Raw genomic sequence first — 13,967 nt, forward strand, 5'->3', positions numbered from 1 at the left:
AGGGTCTATGGCCATCGTGATACGCGATGGTCTTAAAAAACGTGAAAAAACGGATTTTGACCTATATCTTTTTTTCCGAACCCTAATCAGGATTGACGACCAGCAGCAACTATTAGGCGATTTTGGGTGAATTCCAAAGCTACCAATAATCTCTTGATCAATCCTAATGGCCTTCCTCATCATAATTGAAGATCTATCGATGACGATGCTCGGCTAGTCTTCTCCGAATCATACCTGGGATGTAAAGTTTGTAACAATTTCAGTGTCCTCATGTGACTAAGAACATTTATGTATAATTGTTTATGGTTAATCTATGATTATTGATGTTTAGTATTTCTGTGTGTTCAGTCGGTTTAGGTTTACGTTGATCTGAACGATTAGTTACCAGTTGTTATAATAATTGATCATAGGGTTGTTTGATTAGGTTGAATACGAAAATGCATATAATTTCCCTTAACTGAGTCACACTGGCAGGGACCGTTTGATAACCAGTGCCGTGTGTAAAGAAATTATTGTTGCCTAAGGTTTTGTCTAGTTGATCAGTCTGTAGTTAACCGTTAATGATTAATCTGTTAGGTTGCATAGATTACTGTAAGTTACCTACTTGAAGTCCCGAGTGTGATTTGCTTTGTTAATTTATTGAAACTCTTTTACTTGTTTGTTTGCTTAATTCTCTAAATTCAACTTAATTGCTTGTGTGATCAGCACTAAATCTGTTACTTCATAATATTGAAATTGTTTACACGATTACATTGACCACATACTCCTGGTGGATACGATACCTTACTTATCCAATCTATATAGTTTAACTAGGTTTTTGATTGACTCAAACGACGGTCATCAGCTCGTATTGTTTATATGCGGATCCTGTACGGTTCCTAAAAAGTGATGATTACTCGTTTTGTATTCCGTCGCGTATTCATTTATTAATATGATTAATAATTATGAAATCAATTTTATTAAACCGGGTTTAAAGTTAAACCGTTAACTAATCACCACCGGAACCCAACAAGTATAGTCTCAAAATTTGTTCTTTGGGGATGAATTTGATAGTGAACGTTACTGTAACAACTCAGGTTTCTGATTTATTTATTTATGTCCAATACCCGACCCGTTTTCATTTTCGGGTAATTTTAATCAACAAGGCATCACCTTTATCGAGACATTAATATTTTATTATTATTGGTTATTTTATTTAATTATTTTATCAAAATAACTTTGATTTATATGCATATTTAACCCTAAACTAAGTTCTAACTCATTAAGTACCCACACAATAACTTTTGGGACTAAGCTGCAAATTTAATCAAACTCTATATTATATGATGACCCAAACTCTTAAACCCGATTCCTGTTTATAGGACCCGTATACCCAAATTTAATGACTTGGACCTCAATACTAGTCACAAATTTGGCAATTGAATCAATTTACGTTTTGAACTTTCCTATTGCGGCTTACCGACATCAATAATTATGTCAATCGCTCAATTCGTGATCGGTATGTCTTATTATAACGAACTGTCACAACCCGTTCATGATTTACACATGTAGAGATCTCTATAATACAATCAAACTGGCAAAAATCATCCTCATGGTCTCGCGATCGAAACTGCATGGGATGGGTCATTGGTTTATAATCTTCTGCAACGATTACAATTGGTTCGTTTAGGGCCGTCGGGGTTCTCGTGGTTATTATCCTACCTTATAACATCTTCCCAGGTAATAATTATATTCAACGAATGCGTTTTTGATCCAACAACATTAACCCTAAGGTTAATTTAACAATGAAAACGAGATTTAATCGATTTAAGAGTTAGGGTTTATATTGAATTTTGGGGTTAAACTGGACAGTTATACTTAAATTACTTTTCTTATTCTTTAATCAAAAGACCAGTTAGCCCAACTGGTTGCTTGAGTGGATGTTAATCATCTGTGAGCCGGCCAGGCTCATGTTCGAGCCCTGACCGGTGCGTTTTTTTTGTAAAGGTTGTTTTTGATAATTATTTATTTATTGAATCGTTATAATTAATATCAAAGCCAAATAAACTTTATCCTCGCACACACACAACGATTCATGAAGTTGTTCGCAACAAGCTACGTCAAGCTAGACGTGTCGGTTAGGCGAGGATAAAGTTTATTTGGCTTTGATTTTGATTTATATATATATATATAATAAAAACGTTAAGTATACATTTATCACTCGTTCATAAACTAATTTTCATAAACTATTTTATTTTGATTATGCATCTAATTATATATGTATCCAAATATTGTTATAAGTATAATCTATATTAAATCTATATATTTTAACTTATTTCATTAGTATGTTTGATTCTAGTACAAGCAATGATATTTTTATAAAAATAATCATTTTATAAATATATGGTGAACAATAATATCAATCTTTGCAATAATAATCCATATAAAAATAAATCGTTCAATCAATAATATTCTAATCACAAAAACAATTCAAATCACATTGAAATCTTAACTCATTAAATTATGTTATATATATATTTTTCTATATTTATTCATATTATCATTATCTAATTAGGGATCCTTGACGGTAAATCCCAAAGGGTTCATCATTCTCACATCATCACTTATATTTCGTTCATCATATCAGGTGAGTAATCACTCCCCTATTTTATTTGTTTTCAATTTTATATGGGTTATGTAATACATCTTTTAAAATCTGGGTTTTTTTTATTAAGAACTTGATGATGGGTCAAGTTAAGAGTGAGGCCCATGTCATTAAATTATTCACCCTTGTATTATGGCACCCATAGTATAAAAAATTTAAAAAAATGACATAAGCTAATGGCGGCCGATGGTTAGAATCTTAGATTATTTATAGTTAGATTTTTTTTATAATATCAAATACAATTCGAAAGTTTGAATCGGGTCAATCTAAAAGATTAAAAAAAATATATTTTATTAGTTTATCATTGCCGGTCCCAAGCCGAGGAAAAGGAGGACGGTTTACACAAATAGATTTTTTAAAAAGGCCTCAACATTAGTTCGCTTTTAGGTCTCCATGAACGTTGAGACGACCCTGTATATCTTTTATATGGATAGTGAGAATTTATAACTAAAAAAACTCCCTTAACAACACTAACTTTTAGTATGCACCAACTAAAGTGTAGGTCATAGCAGATGATCATTGATTCATTGATGGACAGTTTTTATAAAGACCTATAATCTTTTGTAGTTTTATGATGGCTGTTAAATTCAAGAACTATATTGCATATGTAAACCCAAATGTAGGGTGTTAGAAGTTGGTATCGAAGCAGACGTAGTTTGAGATAATTGGGTGTTTCCTAATGTCTTAATATGAGCCGAGAATGGGTCAAAATCAAGTATTCAAATGGAATTCAAATTCTATATTCGAATTCGATTATTGAATATTTGAATTCCGTGATTGAATTTCGTTTTGAATACAGATTTGTTATTTCTGAGTCGATTCGATTCAACATTCGAACTTGGTTTATGAGTATTATTATTGTTATATTTGTACATATATATATATAGGGGATGGTTCAAGAGAGAAATGATATTACTGCAAGAAATACGAGAAATGAATATGAGGCACTAGTTTTGTTTTAAGTTTTAAATGCTTAAAGCTAAATAAAGAAAGTATTAATCATTCTCTTTCTTCAATTAATATAACTAATAAACCATAATACTTATCTACTTAATTAATATAACTAATTAAATTATTATAATTGAAAAATATTAAGAACTCTTTTATTTTTATAACTTATTTTTTGTGTCTTGAATTTTTATCCTATACAAGTATAATTTATTTATGCATTAAAATTTCTTTCTATCCAAAACTAATTTCTTCCAACTCAATCTATTAATATCCATCAAAACATACTTACATTATAATGAATATTACCAAAAAAACTATTTTACATGTGTTTGCATTAAAAATCAACAAAAAACATACAACCTACACAAAAACGTATAATCTACACTTGTTTAAAGAATAAGACAACATATAACCTACACACGAAAAACATATAACCTATACACAAAATTTATCATCAATGAAATACACACGCACACGAAAACATATAACCTACACACGAAAATTTTATCTTACACAAATACAATTTATTCATACATTAATTTCTTTTTATTCAAAACCAATTTTTCAAACTCAACACATCAATATCCATCAACACGTAGTTACATTGTGATGAATATTACAAAAAACTATCTTACACATGTTTGCATTAAATGTCAATAAAAAACATACAACCTACACAAAAACATATAACTTACACTTGTTCTAAGAATAAAAAAAACATATAACCTACATATGAAAAACATATAACCTACGCATGTGTAGGATATGTGTATTTTTGTGTAGTTTATATAATTGTTGATGTCGAATTACATATGTAAGTTGTATGCTTTTTGTATGTTGTACGTTTTTATCGCTCAAAACAAGTGTAGGTTATATAACTTTGTGTAGGTTGTATATTTATTGTTTACATTTAATGGACACATTTGTATGATATTTTTTTATTATTATTTATGACGATAATTTTGATAGGCATACCAATTGAAAAAAAATATTATGTTTTGATATTTAGTGTTAAAAAACATTCTAATAAATTGAGTGGAAATTATTTTTTAATATAAAGAATAGTATTATATGAATAAATTGTATTTATGTTGAATAAAATGAAGAATGTGTAAATAAAAAATAAAACTACAGTAGTGTTTTTATCTTTTTAATTATTATAGTTAAATTAGTTAGATATATTAATTAGAGAGAGATTTATTAGGATTATATTAGTTGCATTAATGAGAGAGAACATGAGTGCATTTATTGTTGCATTTATATCGTTTTTATTTATTTTTAAATATTTAAAACCTAAAATAAAACTATTGGCTCATATTCAATTCTCTTATTTTTTGCAATAATTTGATTTCTTTCTTAAACTTAGACACACATACACACATATATATATATAGGTGGGTTTATTGAAAATTTCAAAAAAAAGTGCCTAATGGGAGGAACGGCTCAAACGAACTCCGACAAGTGACTTTAGAGCCAGTTTGTCTTAACCTTTTGTTTTGAAAAGTAACTAAAAAATTAAACGCTTGTTTATCGATCCATAATATCCAAAGCACCAAATCTGATTTATAATTTATTTCACTCTAGTTAATATTTTAGTTACGTAAATACAAATAGAAAAAGTCTTTATTTGTTCATCTGTCAAAACGTCGGTGTATGTGTCATTATTTTATACGTGCCGTATAGAAATAAGCTGCTCCACACAAATAAGCTGCTCCACACATTTAAATTTGATTATAATTCAACTCTGATTACGATACAATAAGTTTTTGAATCAAAATTAGCAATGGAGATTAATGAGCAGCAAATCAAGAAACTCAAAATTTTGTGTCTTCATGGGTTCAGAACAAGCGGCGCGATACTTCAAAATGAAGTAGAAAGATGGCCCCAACCACTGTTGCAGAAATTGGACCTTGTTTACATGGATGGTCCGTACCTGGCTCAAGGCAAGTCCGGTGTTGATGGTATCTATGAACCTCCGTTTTACGAATGGTTCCAATCTGATCAGGTCTTTATAACTTAATTTCTTTACTTTTCTTCCGCTTTTATTTCCATATAATTATTTATCTATACTCTATATAATATACAAGAGATGGACAAATTAAGACGCTTTAGTATTAAGTAAATTACAACATAACCAACACATGGTACAATTACAAACATAGAAATAAAATAGACTTTCAAGCATAAATTCACACGTGAACTTTCAATTCATCTAATATATTTACAATTTTTTACCCTAAACTTTTATTAAATGAAAAAATACTTACAATTTTGCCAATCTTTAACCATTTATTACTAATTATTTTAATTTTAAACGAACTTTCCCCCACGATTTTTAAATCGACATAACTTTTCCATACGTTAATATTTTTTTAAAAAGGTTGCACTATAAAAATGAGCATTTTATTCTCTTTAATTTAAGTATGATATTGTTGGAGTTTTTTTTCAATTAAAAATATTCAGCATGTTACGTATGAGCGTTCAAGGCCGGTTTTAATGGTTTAAGTTAAGCATGCGAGCCAAACTATTAGTAACGGTTATCTGTCATCGAAAATAGTAATTAAACTGTAGAAAATTGAAACCGAAAAAAGAAAAAAACCAATCGTTAACTTAACCAATGAATGATTTAAACGGTTGTGAGGTTTTAAACCGAACCATGAACTCCCATAATTGTTACGCGATTACCAATAATATATGTTTAAATACCCGCTGCATCGCGCGGGCACCCTTCTATTGTTTAATAATATACATGTTTGGTTAAATAATATATATAGGCTGAATATATATTGTCGTAGGAATATAAAGAGTTCTATAACTTCGAAGAATGCCTAGAAAAAATTCAAGAGTTTATGCTTACTCATGGACCTTTTGATGGTGTTCTTGGTTTTTCCCAGGTTCGTTCTCATATTTCTGAATGCTGATTATCTTTTTTAAAGTGTTGATTACACAGTAGGGCATCTAAATTAATTATAATGATGTATCTAAGACGGAATTGCATGACGGAGTGAGTGATCATAGCAGTGCATCTAAAACCACTATTAATTTGATCAGGCGTACAACTTTCCTCTAGAATATACGTGTTCATTCAGGGTTCTTCGTACACTTCACAAATAAAAACCACTTGAAACTAGCTCGTTTTTTATATAAGTGTCGATAGATGTTACTGTTAACTTATTGTTGTATGAAAATAAATAAATAATCAAGGGGGCGATGTTGGCGTCAGCAATACCAGGGATGCAAAGACAAGGGGTGGCCCTAACAAAGGTTCCAAATGTGAAGTTTCTAATAATAGCATCTGGGGCTAAATTTGGTGGTTCGAAGATAATTGGGATCCCAAAACTTGCATCTGCTTCCTTCTCGACTCACATCACGACTCCATCTCTACACTTTATTGGTATAGTTAACTCTTAATCCCAACTTAACTAAGGATACATAAATACAAGTAAATTATGGTTTAATTCGACCCCTTTACTTATAGATGAATTATCGCCAAACTCATAAAAATTTTGTACAATATTTTTTATGAAAACACAGGAGAGACAGATATCGTAAAGGAGGACAGTGTAGATTTACTAGAATGTTTCCTGGATCCTGTTGTCATCCATCATCCCAGTGGACACACCATACCATATCTAGGTTTGTAAACTTATACTTAACCATGCACGCATGTTCATTTTCAGATTTTTATTCTCAGGTTTTATGTATATACCTATGATCAATCAAGTAAAATTGTTTTGATTTTTCATAAATATATCAAAAAGAAAAAGTTCGTGTTTTCAAATGGTATTTAATTCATTTTTGGACACGAAATGCTTTGATAAATAACTCAAGTTACGGTGCATGGCTCAGATGATAAAAGCTTGGAGATGTTCTGCAACTTCATTGCCAAAATTCAAGATCTACCTTAATGCCTTTGACAAGCAGGCAACGACTTACCCAGAATAAGAAGGATTAGTTTGATCGGTTTGTAATTCTCGCCTCGGTTTTCTTGCTTTGTTAAGGGGAGATATTATTGAGCATAAATCAAATTCAAAGCAACTATATTAAGCAAATTACGTATTCAAATATAGATTGAATGAGATGTGTGTTCATATTTGTGTAAACAATGCTACTTAGTATATACTATCCAGTTGCCCGCGCGATGCAGCGGTGTACGCGCAAATGCAACCGGTATTGGTATGTTTGTAACCTCGCAATGGTGCGTGCGTAACCCGGCGGTGGTATGCATGTAACGTGCCATTGATTGGGCATGTAACCGGTGCCAGTAAGCGCATCACATATATAATGCGTATACACGAGCAACCCAATATGTATAAACAATGTCATCCACGTAACTGATGCTTGAACGCGCATAACAGGTGGCGACAAGCAAGAAGCAAAGACGAAATGTACAATAAAATAGTAAATAAACTACTTTTAACCTAATCCTTTTTGACGAACATGTTCCCATCAAAAAATGTTTTACTCGAAGCCCGTTTTGACATGAACCCTTTCGATCTAATCACATCCCGACATGAATTAAGTTAACCCTGTTTGTACTAACATGTTCCAACCCTAACCCGTTACAACACCATTAGCCGAACATGCCCGACCCATTGCCGGTAATAATTGGTAATCACGTAACATATTAGTATTTTAAAAATTAATAAACTATAGCAATACTATACTCGAATTAAAGATAATTAAATGCTCGTTTTTATGGTGTAATTTTTTAGAAAAAATATTAATGTGTGAAAAATTTACGGCCGTTGAAATTAGTTTATGTTGTTTGGTATCTAAAAAAGTTGTATGAATGAAATATAAATAATAAAAACATTTCTATCTCAAAGATATATATTTTTTTACAAAAAAAAACGGAAATGGTGACGGTGGTGGTGGTAGCTTCGGCGACGAAAATGGTGGTGGTGGCGGCGATGGGGTGGCGGTGGTAGCATTGGTAGTAATGGCGATGGTAGGGTGGTGGCGACGGCGGTGGTGGTCAGGCAGCGATAATGGTGGTGGCGGTGTAGCGCGGGTGGGAAAGTGGTGGTGGTGGTGGCGGCGGTGGTAGTGGTGGCAATGGTAGTGGTGGTGGTTGTTAGGTGATGATGGTGTTGAGAAAGTAAGGTGAGAGAGGAATGGAATGAAAAAAAAGAAGGGGTTGAGAAGGAATGGTTTTAATGGAATGAGATTCCATGTGTAATGGCTGATTTCATTCCATTAAGCAACCAAACACCACTTTCTTCATTCCTGTGACACTCCTCTAAATAGGACATTTTCCGTACGAAGCTTAATCATGATATCTTAACGTCAATTCCCGCATGATTAATTTTTGCTAAGTTTAATCACATCGACTCTAGCATAGGTCGGACATGCATGACACAAAGAATATAAGGATTTTTTTTAATCTAAATACTCTTTCTTACGGAACTTGTCCGATGAATGCGGACGTTAGTAATATTTTTATAATGGCATGATACTAGGGGGTTGAATTCCTTGTTATACGATTTTATTTATAATTATGTTTATAGAATACGACTATAAATACAAAACACTTTGCAAGCGTTTATTCTACGATGTGTTTTCTTAGTCGGTATGTTGATATGAGAACATTTAAGAAAAACGTTTAACATTTAACCTCTAATAAACATCACTAACCGTCTAATCTTTCATATAACATCTTTTAGTTACTCATAAACTAATTAAGCAACAATGCTCGTATAAAAATCTAACAAATCTTATACAAAGTCAACAAGATCTTTCTCAACCTAACAATCAACTATCATATCTATCAATATGAGATCCTTGCACCACTCCCTATTAAGGATTGCCTTTCTCTCTCTGCAATGTCAACCACTCCCAAATCCCCTCATTTGTTTTCTTCTTATTTGTTTTCTCCAATCAAATATTACTACACTCATTTGAGATATGACCATGATATGTATTATTTAAAACGAAAGGCTATACCACCTTGCTTGATATAATCAACACACCGATCAATCAAACACAAACAAATATCTATCTCAACCAACACATACATACACATTGGACTCAACTCTCTCTATCTCTCGTTATACATATACACACTACAAAAATATATATCTTTTAACTTGTTTGCAACTGCCAACCCAAACCACCACCCTCCCATCCTCACGTGTTGTTCCACCGCCACCCTAGTACTACTCAATATCACCATATTCACTGCACACCGTCATCTTGAGGGTAACCGGCGCCCCGCATCATATGCAACCGTTAACGCCACCATCCTTCACTTCACGGAAGCAAGAGTAACACCGCAACGCACCACCGTCAAACAGTCACCACTAACGACCACCACCCCTCCGCCTCTCGACCACCATCTACACCCACAACACCCCACTACTCTCGTTTTACTTTCGGTTAACCACCGTGACACCATCACCACCGATACACAACCCAAGCGCCACCTGGTTATATCACACAAACCGACCCAAGACACTCTGCGGTCCGTTTAGACTCTTCGATCTCCTCCCATAAATCGAACGTGTTGAACCCAATACCGGTTTTCAAGCTAAAGCAAGGAGTTGAACGTTAAACGGACATCACGAGGTGGAACTAACACAAGCTCTATGTCATCTTGATCTCTAATTAAACACAATCGAAGACAATGTGAGCTAAACCTTCTTGAATTTATCTTTATATTACAAAAATACAAATTGTTGTGTTTATGCTAAACTTGTCACCCAAAGAGTAAACTACACGCAAATGCTATTAACAAAAATTGGATTATCATGGTCAACATATAAATATGTATATGCTTATAAACATATAAAGTTGTTATAATACAAGCATACTTGAATCCTCAAGTGTTTTTAGATTATTTTCGCAAAAAGGTAATCAAAATACTTACATTAATTTTGGTTAAATGTTACAAATTAATAAAACATCACAAGCATTATAGTACGTAAATATAAACACTTATTTTGGTAAAAATAAACATATTCCTAAGTAACAGATGGGTTTTGACCTAAGGAAATGGAAAAAGGTTGTTGAAAAATATTAATACTTTTATGTAATACAGATTTTTTTAGATATAACAAAATACATGTTGTGTCTTAACAAGGATTTATACTTGAATATATAAATATATATGATAATTTGATGGAAAAATAACAGTTTTTACGAGTTAGCGACCAAAACGGTATACAAAGTCGGTTCAAAATTTTTTGAAGAAAAGCATATAAATACATTATGTATTACACTCGTAACTATAAGAATTTTATTTTGAAATAAATATATAGTCTCAATATATTTATTGCTCGGCCAAACGAATTGGTTATATCCAAATGAAGTCGACAATATTAAGAATGTTATATTCTTAATATTTATATAAGTTATTTATTTTCAAAAAGGATACATAAACTTATCACCAATGGATTATCCAAAATTTAAAAGAAACGTTCGGTTGGTGAAAGCAACCGACACCAAACATAACAAGCGTAAAGTTTGGTTGGTGAAAGCAACCGACACAAACAAACGAAACATTCGGTTGGTGAAAGCAACCGACACAAACGAAATAACAAAACGACTAGTTGGGTGAAAACGACTAGCATAAACCGACTTTCTAGTCGATAACGGAAACTAACTGATCTTACGCGTTTAGGACGTGTGAAGGCAGCTGACCTCGGGTCTAAATTGAAACTTTTAGTGAACTAAACACTAAACTAACGAGGTGAGTTTCACTACCCCCTTTTTTTCTGTTTTACTGTTTTATTTGTTCGGGGGGTGGAAAACATACACCACTGCTTTTATATACGATAATTAGAAACAAAACACACAATCCTTATGCGAACATGAGTTGAACTATGTAGTGCTATAAGTCCCTTGCTTGCATACTATAATCATTAGCTAACGGAGTTAGCCACAGGAATATACGAATAATACTATTGACGTTGACATTTTCCCCTACTTTTAGGTTAGTCGCGCTAACCTCCGATATTGCATCGAAACAGGGTGCGTATATTCCATCTGTGAGATTTGAACAGGGCAAACTGATATAAGTAGTGGTTTGGTTATAGGCTCAGGGTTCCTCATATTAGTTCGTAGATTTAGCTAGTCTACGGAGGATATTTGTTTCAATATGTTATCGTATACTTGTTTGCGAACTGATTCAACGATTTATGAATAACGTGATTTCATATAGAGACTCAAAAACTGTGAAACTCACCAACCATTGTGTTGACTTTTTAAACGTAAGTTTTTTCAGGGAATTAACAACGCACATAACGAATCATGGAGACGGGACCTCACTGCATAATTAGGATACCACTTTGATGTTTTAACTTCTTTTGTTTAAAAACAAGTAAAGGTTTGTAAACACTTTTAAAATTATTGGTATCCTAATACAATTATGTTGGCGATAATCATATGCTTACGATATACATGACATCACTCGCCCGTAGTTCCGTCTTGGCGGGTGTGACAATTCCCATGTAATGAATCATTATATTCCTTCTGTCATTCCTGCATAGCAAACGCCACCTAATAGTCTAATTTCTAGATTAGTATATTAGTTGACACTTTCATACATATAAGAGTTCAAAGTTCAAATCCAATTATTTGTTAAACTTTTTATCATAAAAGCATATAATGAGGGGTAAAGTTAAAATACAAAGGACAACGAAAATGAGAAATGCGAGAAGGAATCCAGTCTATTGATCTTAGATTTGAATGGCTGAGATTAATTTAATAAATAAAAATTGATGAAAAGGGCATTAAGGTAATAACCTACATTTGTTGACTTTTTCTCTCCAAATACATGACACATGCCAATTGCCCCATCATTTTAAAACGTCCTTAACTTTTTCATATGACATTATTTTTTTTAAAAATTCATCATAATAATAAGCGTTTTTTTATCTTTAATATGAGTATCATACTGTTATATAAAAATAAAAAAAATTAATGGGTTTTTTAATTGTGTTTTTTTGTTGTTCATTGTGTCATTGTGTAATATGTTGTTTCCATTGTGTTTTACATTTCAAGTCATTGTGTTATATATATTCACCATTGTGTGTTACGTTTTAGGCCATTGTGTTATACGTATTCGCCATTGTGTCTTACATTTTAGGTCATTGTTTTATACGTATTCACCATTGTGTTTTGCGTTTCAAGTTATTGTGTAACATGTATTAATGGCGAAAAAAGACACAATGGTGTGCGAAAAGACACAATGGTATGCGAAAAGACACAATGATGAAAAAAGACACAATGATAAGCGAAAAGACACAATAGTATGTGAAAAGACACAATGACGAAAAAAGACACAATGATAAGAGAAAAGACACAATGGTGTGCGAAAAGACACAATGATGAAAAAAGACACAATTATAAGCGAAAAACCCAATGGTGTGCGAAAAGACACAATGACAAAAAAAGACACAATGGTGTGCGAAATGACACAATGACGAAAAAAGACACAATGACGAAAAAAGACACAATGATAAGCGAAAAAACACAATGGTGTGCGAAAAGACACAATGGTGTGCGAAAAAAAAACACAATTATAAGCGAACAGACACAATGGTGTGCAAAAAGACACAATGACGATAAAAGACACAATGATAAGCGAAAAGACACAATGGTGTGTGAAAATACACAATGACGAAAAAAGACACAATGATAAGCGAAAAGACACAATGATGAAAAAGGACACAATTATAAGCGAAAAGACACAATGACAAAAAAAGACATAATGATAAGCGAAAAAACACAATGGTGTGTGAAAAGACACAATAGTGTGCGAAAAAAACACAATTATAAGCGTAAAGACACAATGGTGTACAAAAAGACACAATGATAAGCGAAAAGACACAATGGTGTGTGAAAAGACACAATGACGAAAAAAGACATAATGATAAGCTTAAAGACACAATGACGAAAAAAGACACAATTATAAGCGAAAAGACACAATGATGTGCGAAAAGACACAATGACGAAAAAAGACACAATGAAAAGCGAAAAAGACACAATGGTGTGCGAAAAAGACACAATGGTCAACATATAAATATGTATATGCTTATAAACATATAAAGTTGTTATAATACAAGCATACTTGAATCCTCGAGTGTTTATAGATTATTTTCGCAAAAAGGTAATCAAAATACTTACATTAATTTTGGTTAAATGTTACAAGTTAATAAAACATCACAAGCATTATAGTACGTAAATATAAACACTTATTTTGGTAAAAATAAACATATTCCTAAGTAACAGATGGGTTTTGACCTAAGGAAATGGAAAAAGGTTGTTGAAAAATATTAATACTTTTATGTAATACAGATTTTTTTAGATATAACAAAATACATGTTGTGTCTTAACAAGGATTTATACTTTAATATATAAATATATATGA

At 32.2% G+C, this 13,967-nt stretch overlaps 1 protein-coding gene across 1 annotated transcript; it reads left to right on the plus strand.

The window, feature by feature from the left end:
- The first annotated feature begins 5,378 nt into the window (after positions 1 to 5,378).
- LOC143535859 (uncharacterized) lies at positions 5,379 to 7,580 on the plus strand. The gene is made up of 5 exons (XM_077029996.1): positions 5,379 to 5,600; positions 6,391 to 6,489; positions 6,800 to 6,989; positions 7,130 to 7,231; positions 7,445 to 7,580. The coding sequence occupies exons 1-5, from the start codon at positions 5,379 to 5,381 to the stop codon at positions 7,501 to 7,503; spliced, it is 672 nt and encodes a 223-aa protein (XP_076886111.1). The 3' UTR covers positions 7,504 to 7,580.
- Positions 7,581 to 13,967: the final 6,387 nt, after the last annotated feature.

Source organism: Bidens hawaiensis, unplaced genomic scaffold, assembly GCF_021521415.1.
Source record: "Bidens hawaiensis isolate Kalapana, Puna unplaced genomic scaffold, B.hawaiensis_p1.1 tig00010669_1, whole genome shotgun sequence".
NCBI classification, from domain to species: Eukaryota; Viridiplantae; Streptophyta; class Magnoliopsida; order Asterales; family Asteraceae; genus Bidens; species Bidens hawaiensis.

Excerpts from the sequence above, each read along its gene's own strand:
- LOC143535859 (XM_077029996.1), top strand. The coding sequence starts at position 5,379 with ATGGAGATTAATGAGCAGCAAATCAAGAAACTCAAAATTTTGTGTCTT. Across the intron at positions 5,601-6,390 it reads AATGGTTCCAATCTGATCAG|GAATATAAAGAGTTCTATAA; the intron begins GTCTTTATAACT and ends ATATTGTCGTAG. Across the intron at positions 6,490-6,799 it reads GTGTTCTTGGTTTTTCCCAG|GGGGCGATGTTGGCGTCAGC; the intron begins GTTCGTTCTCAT and ends TAAATAATCAAG.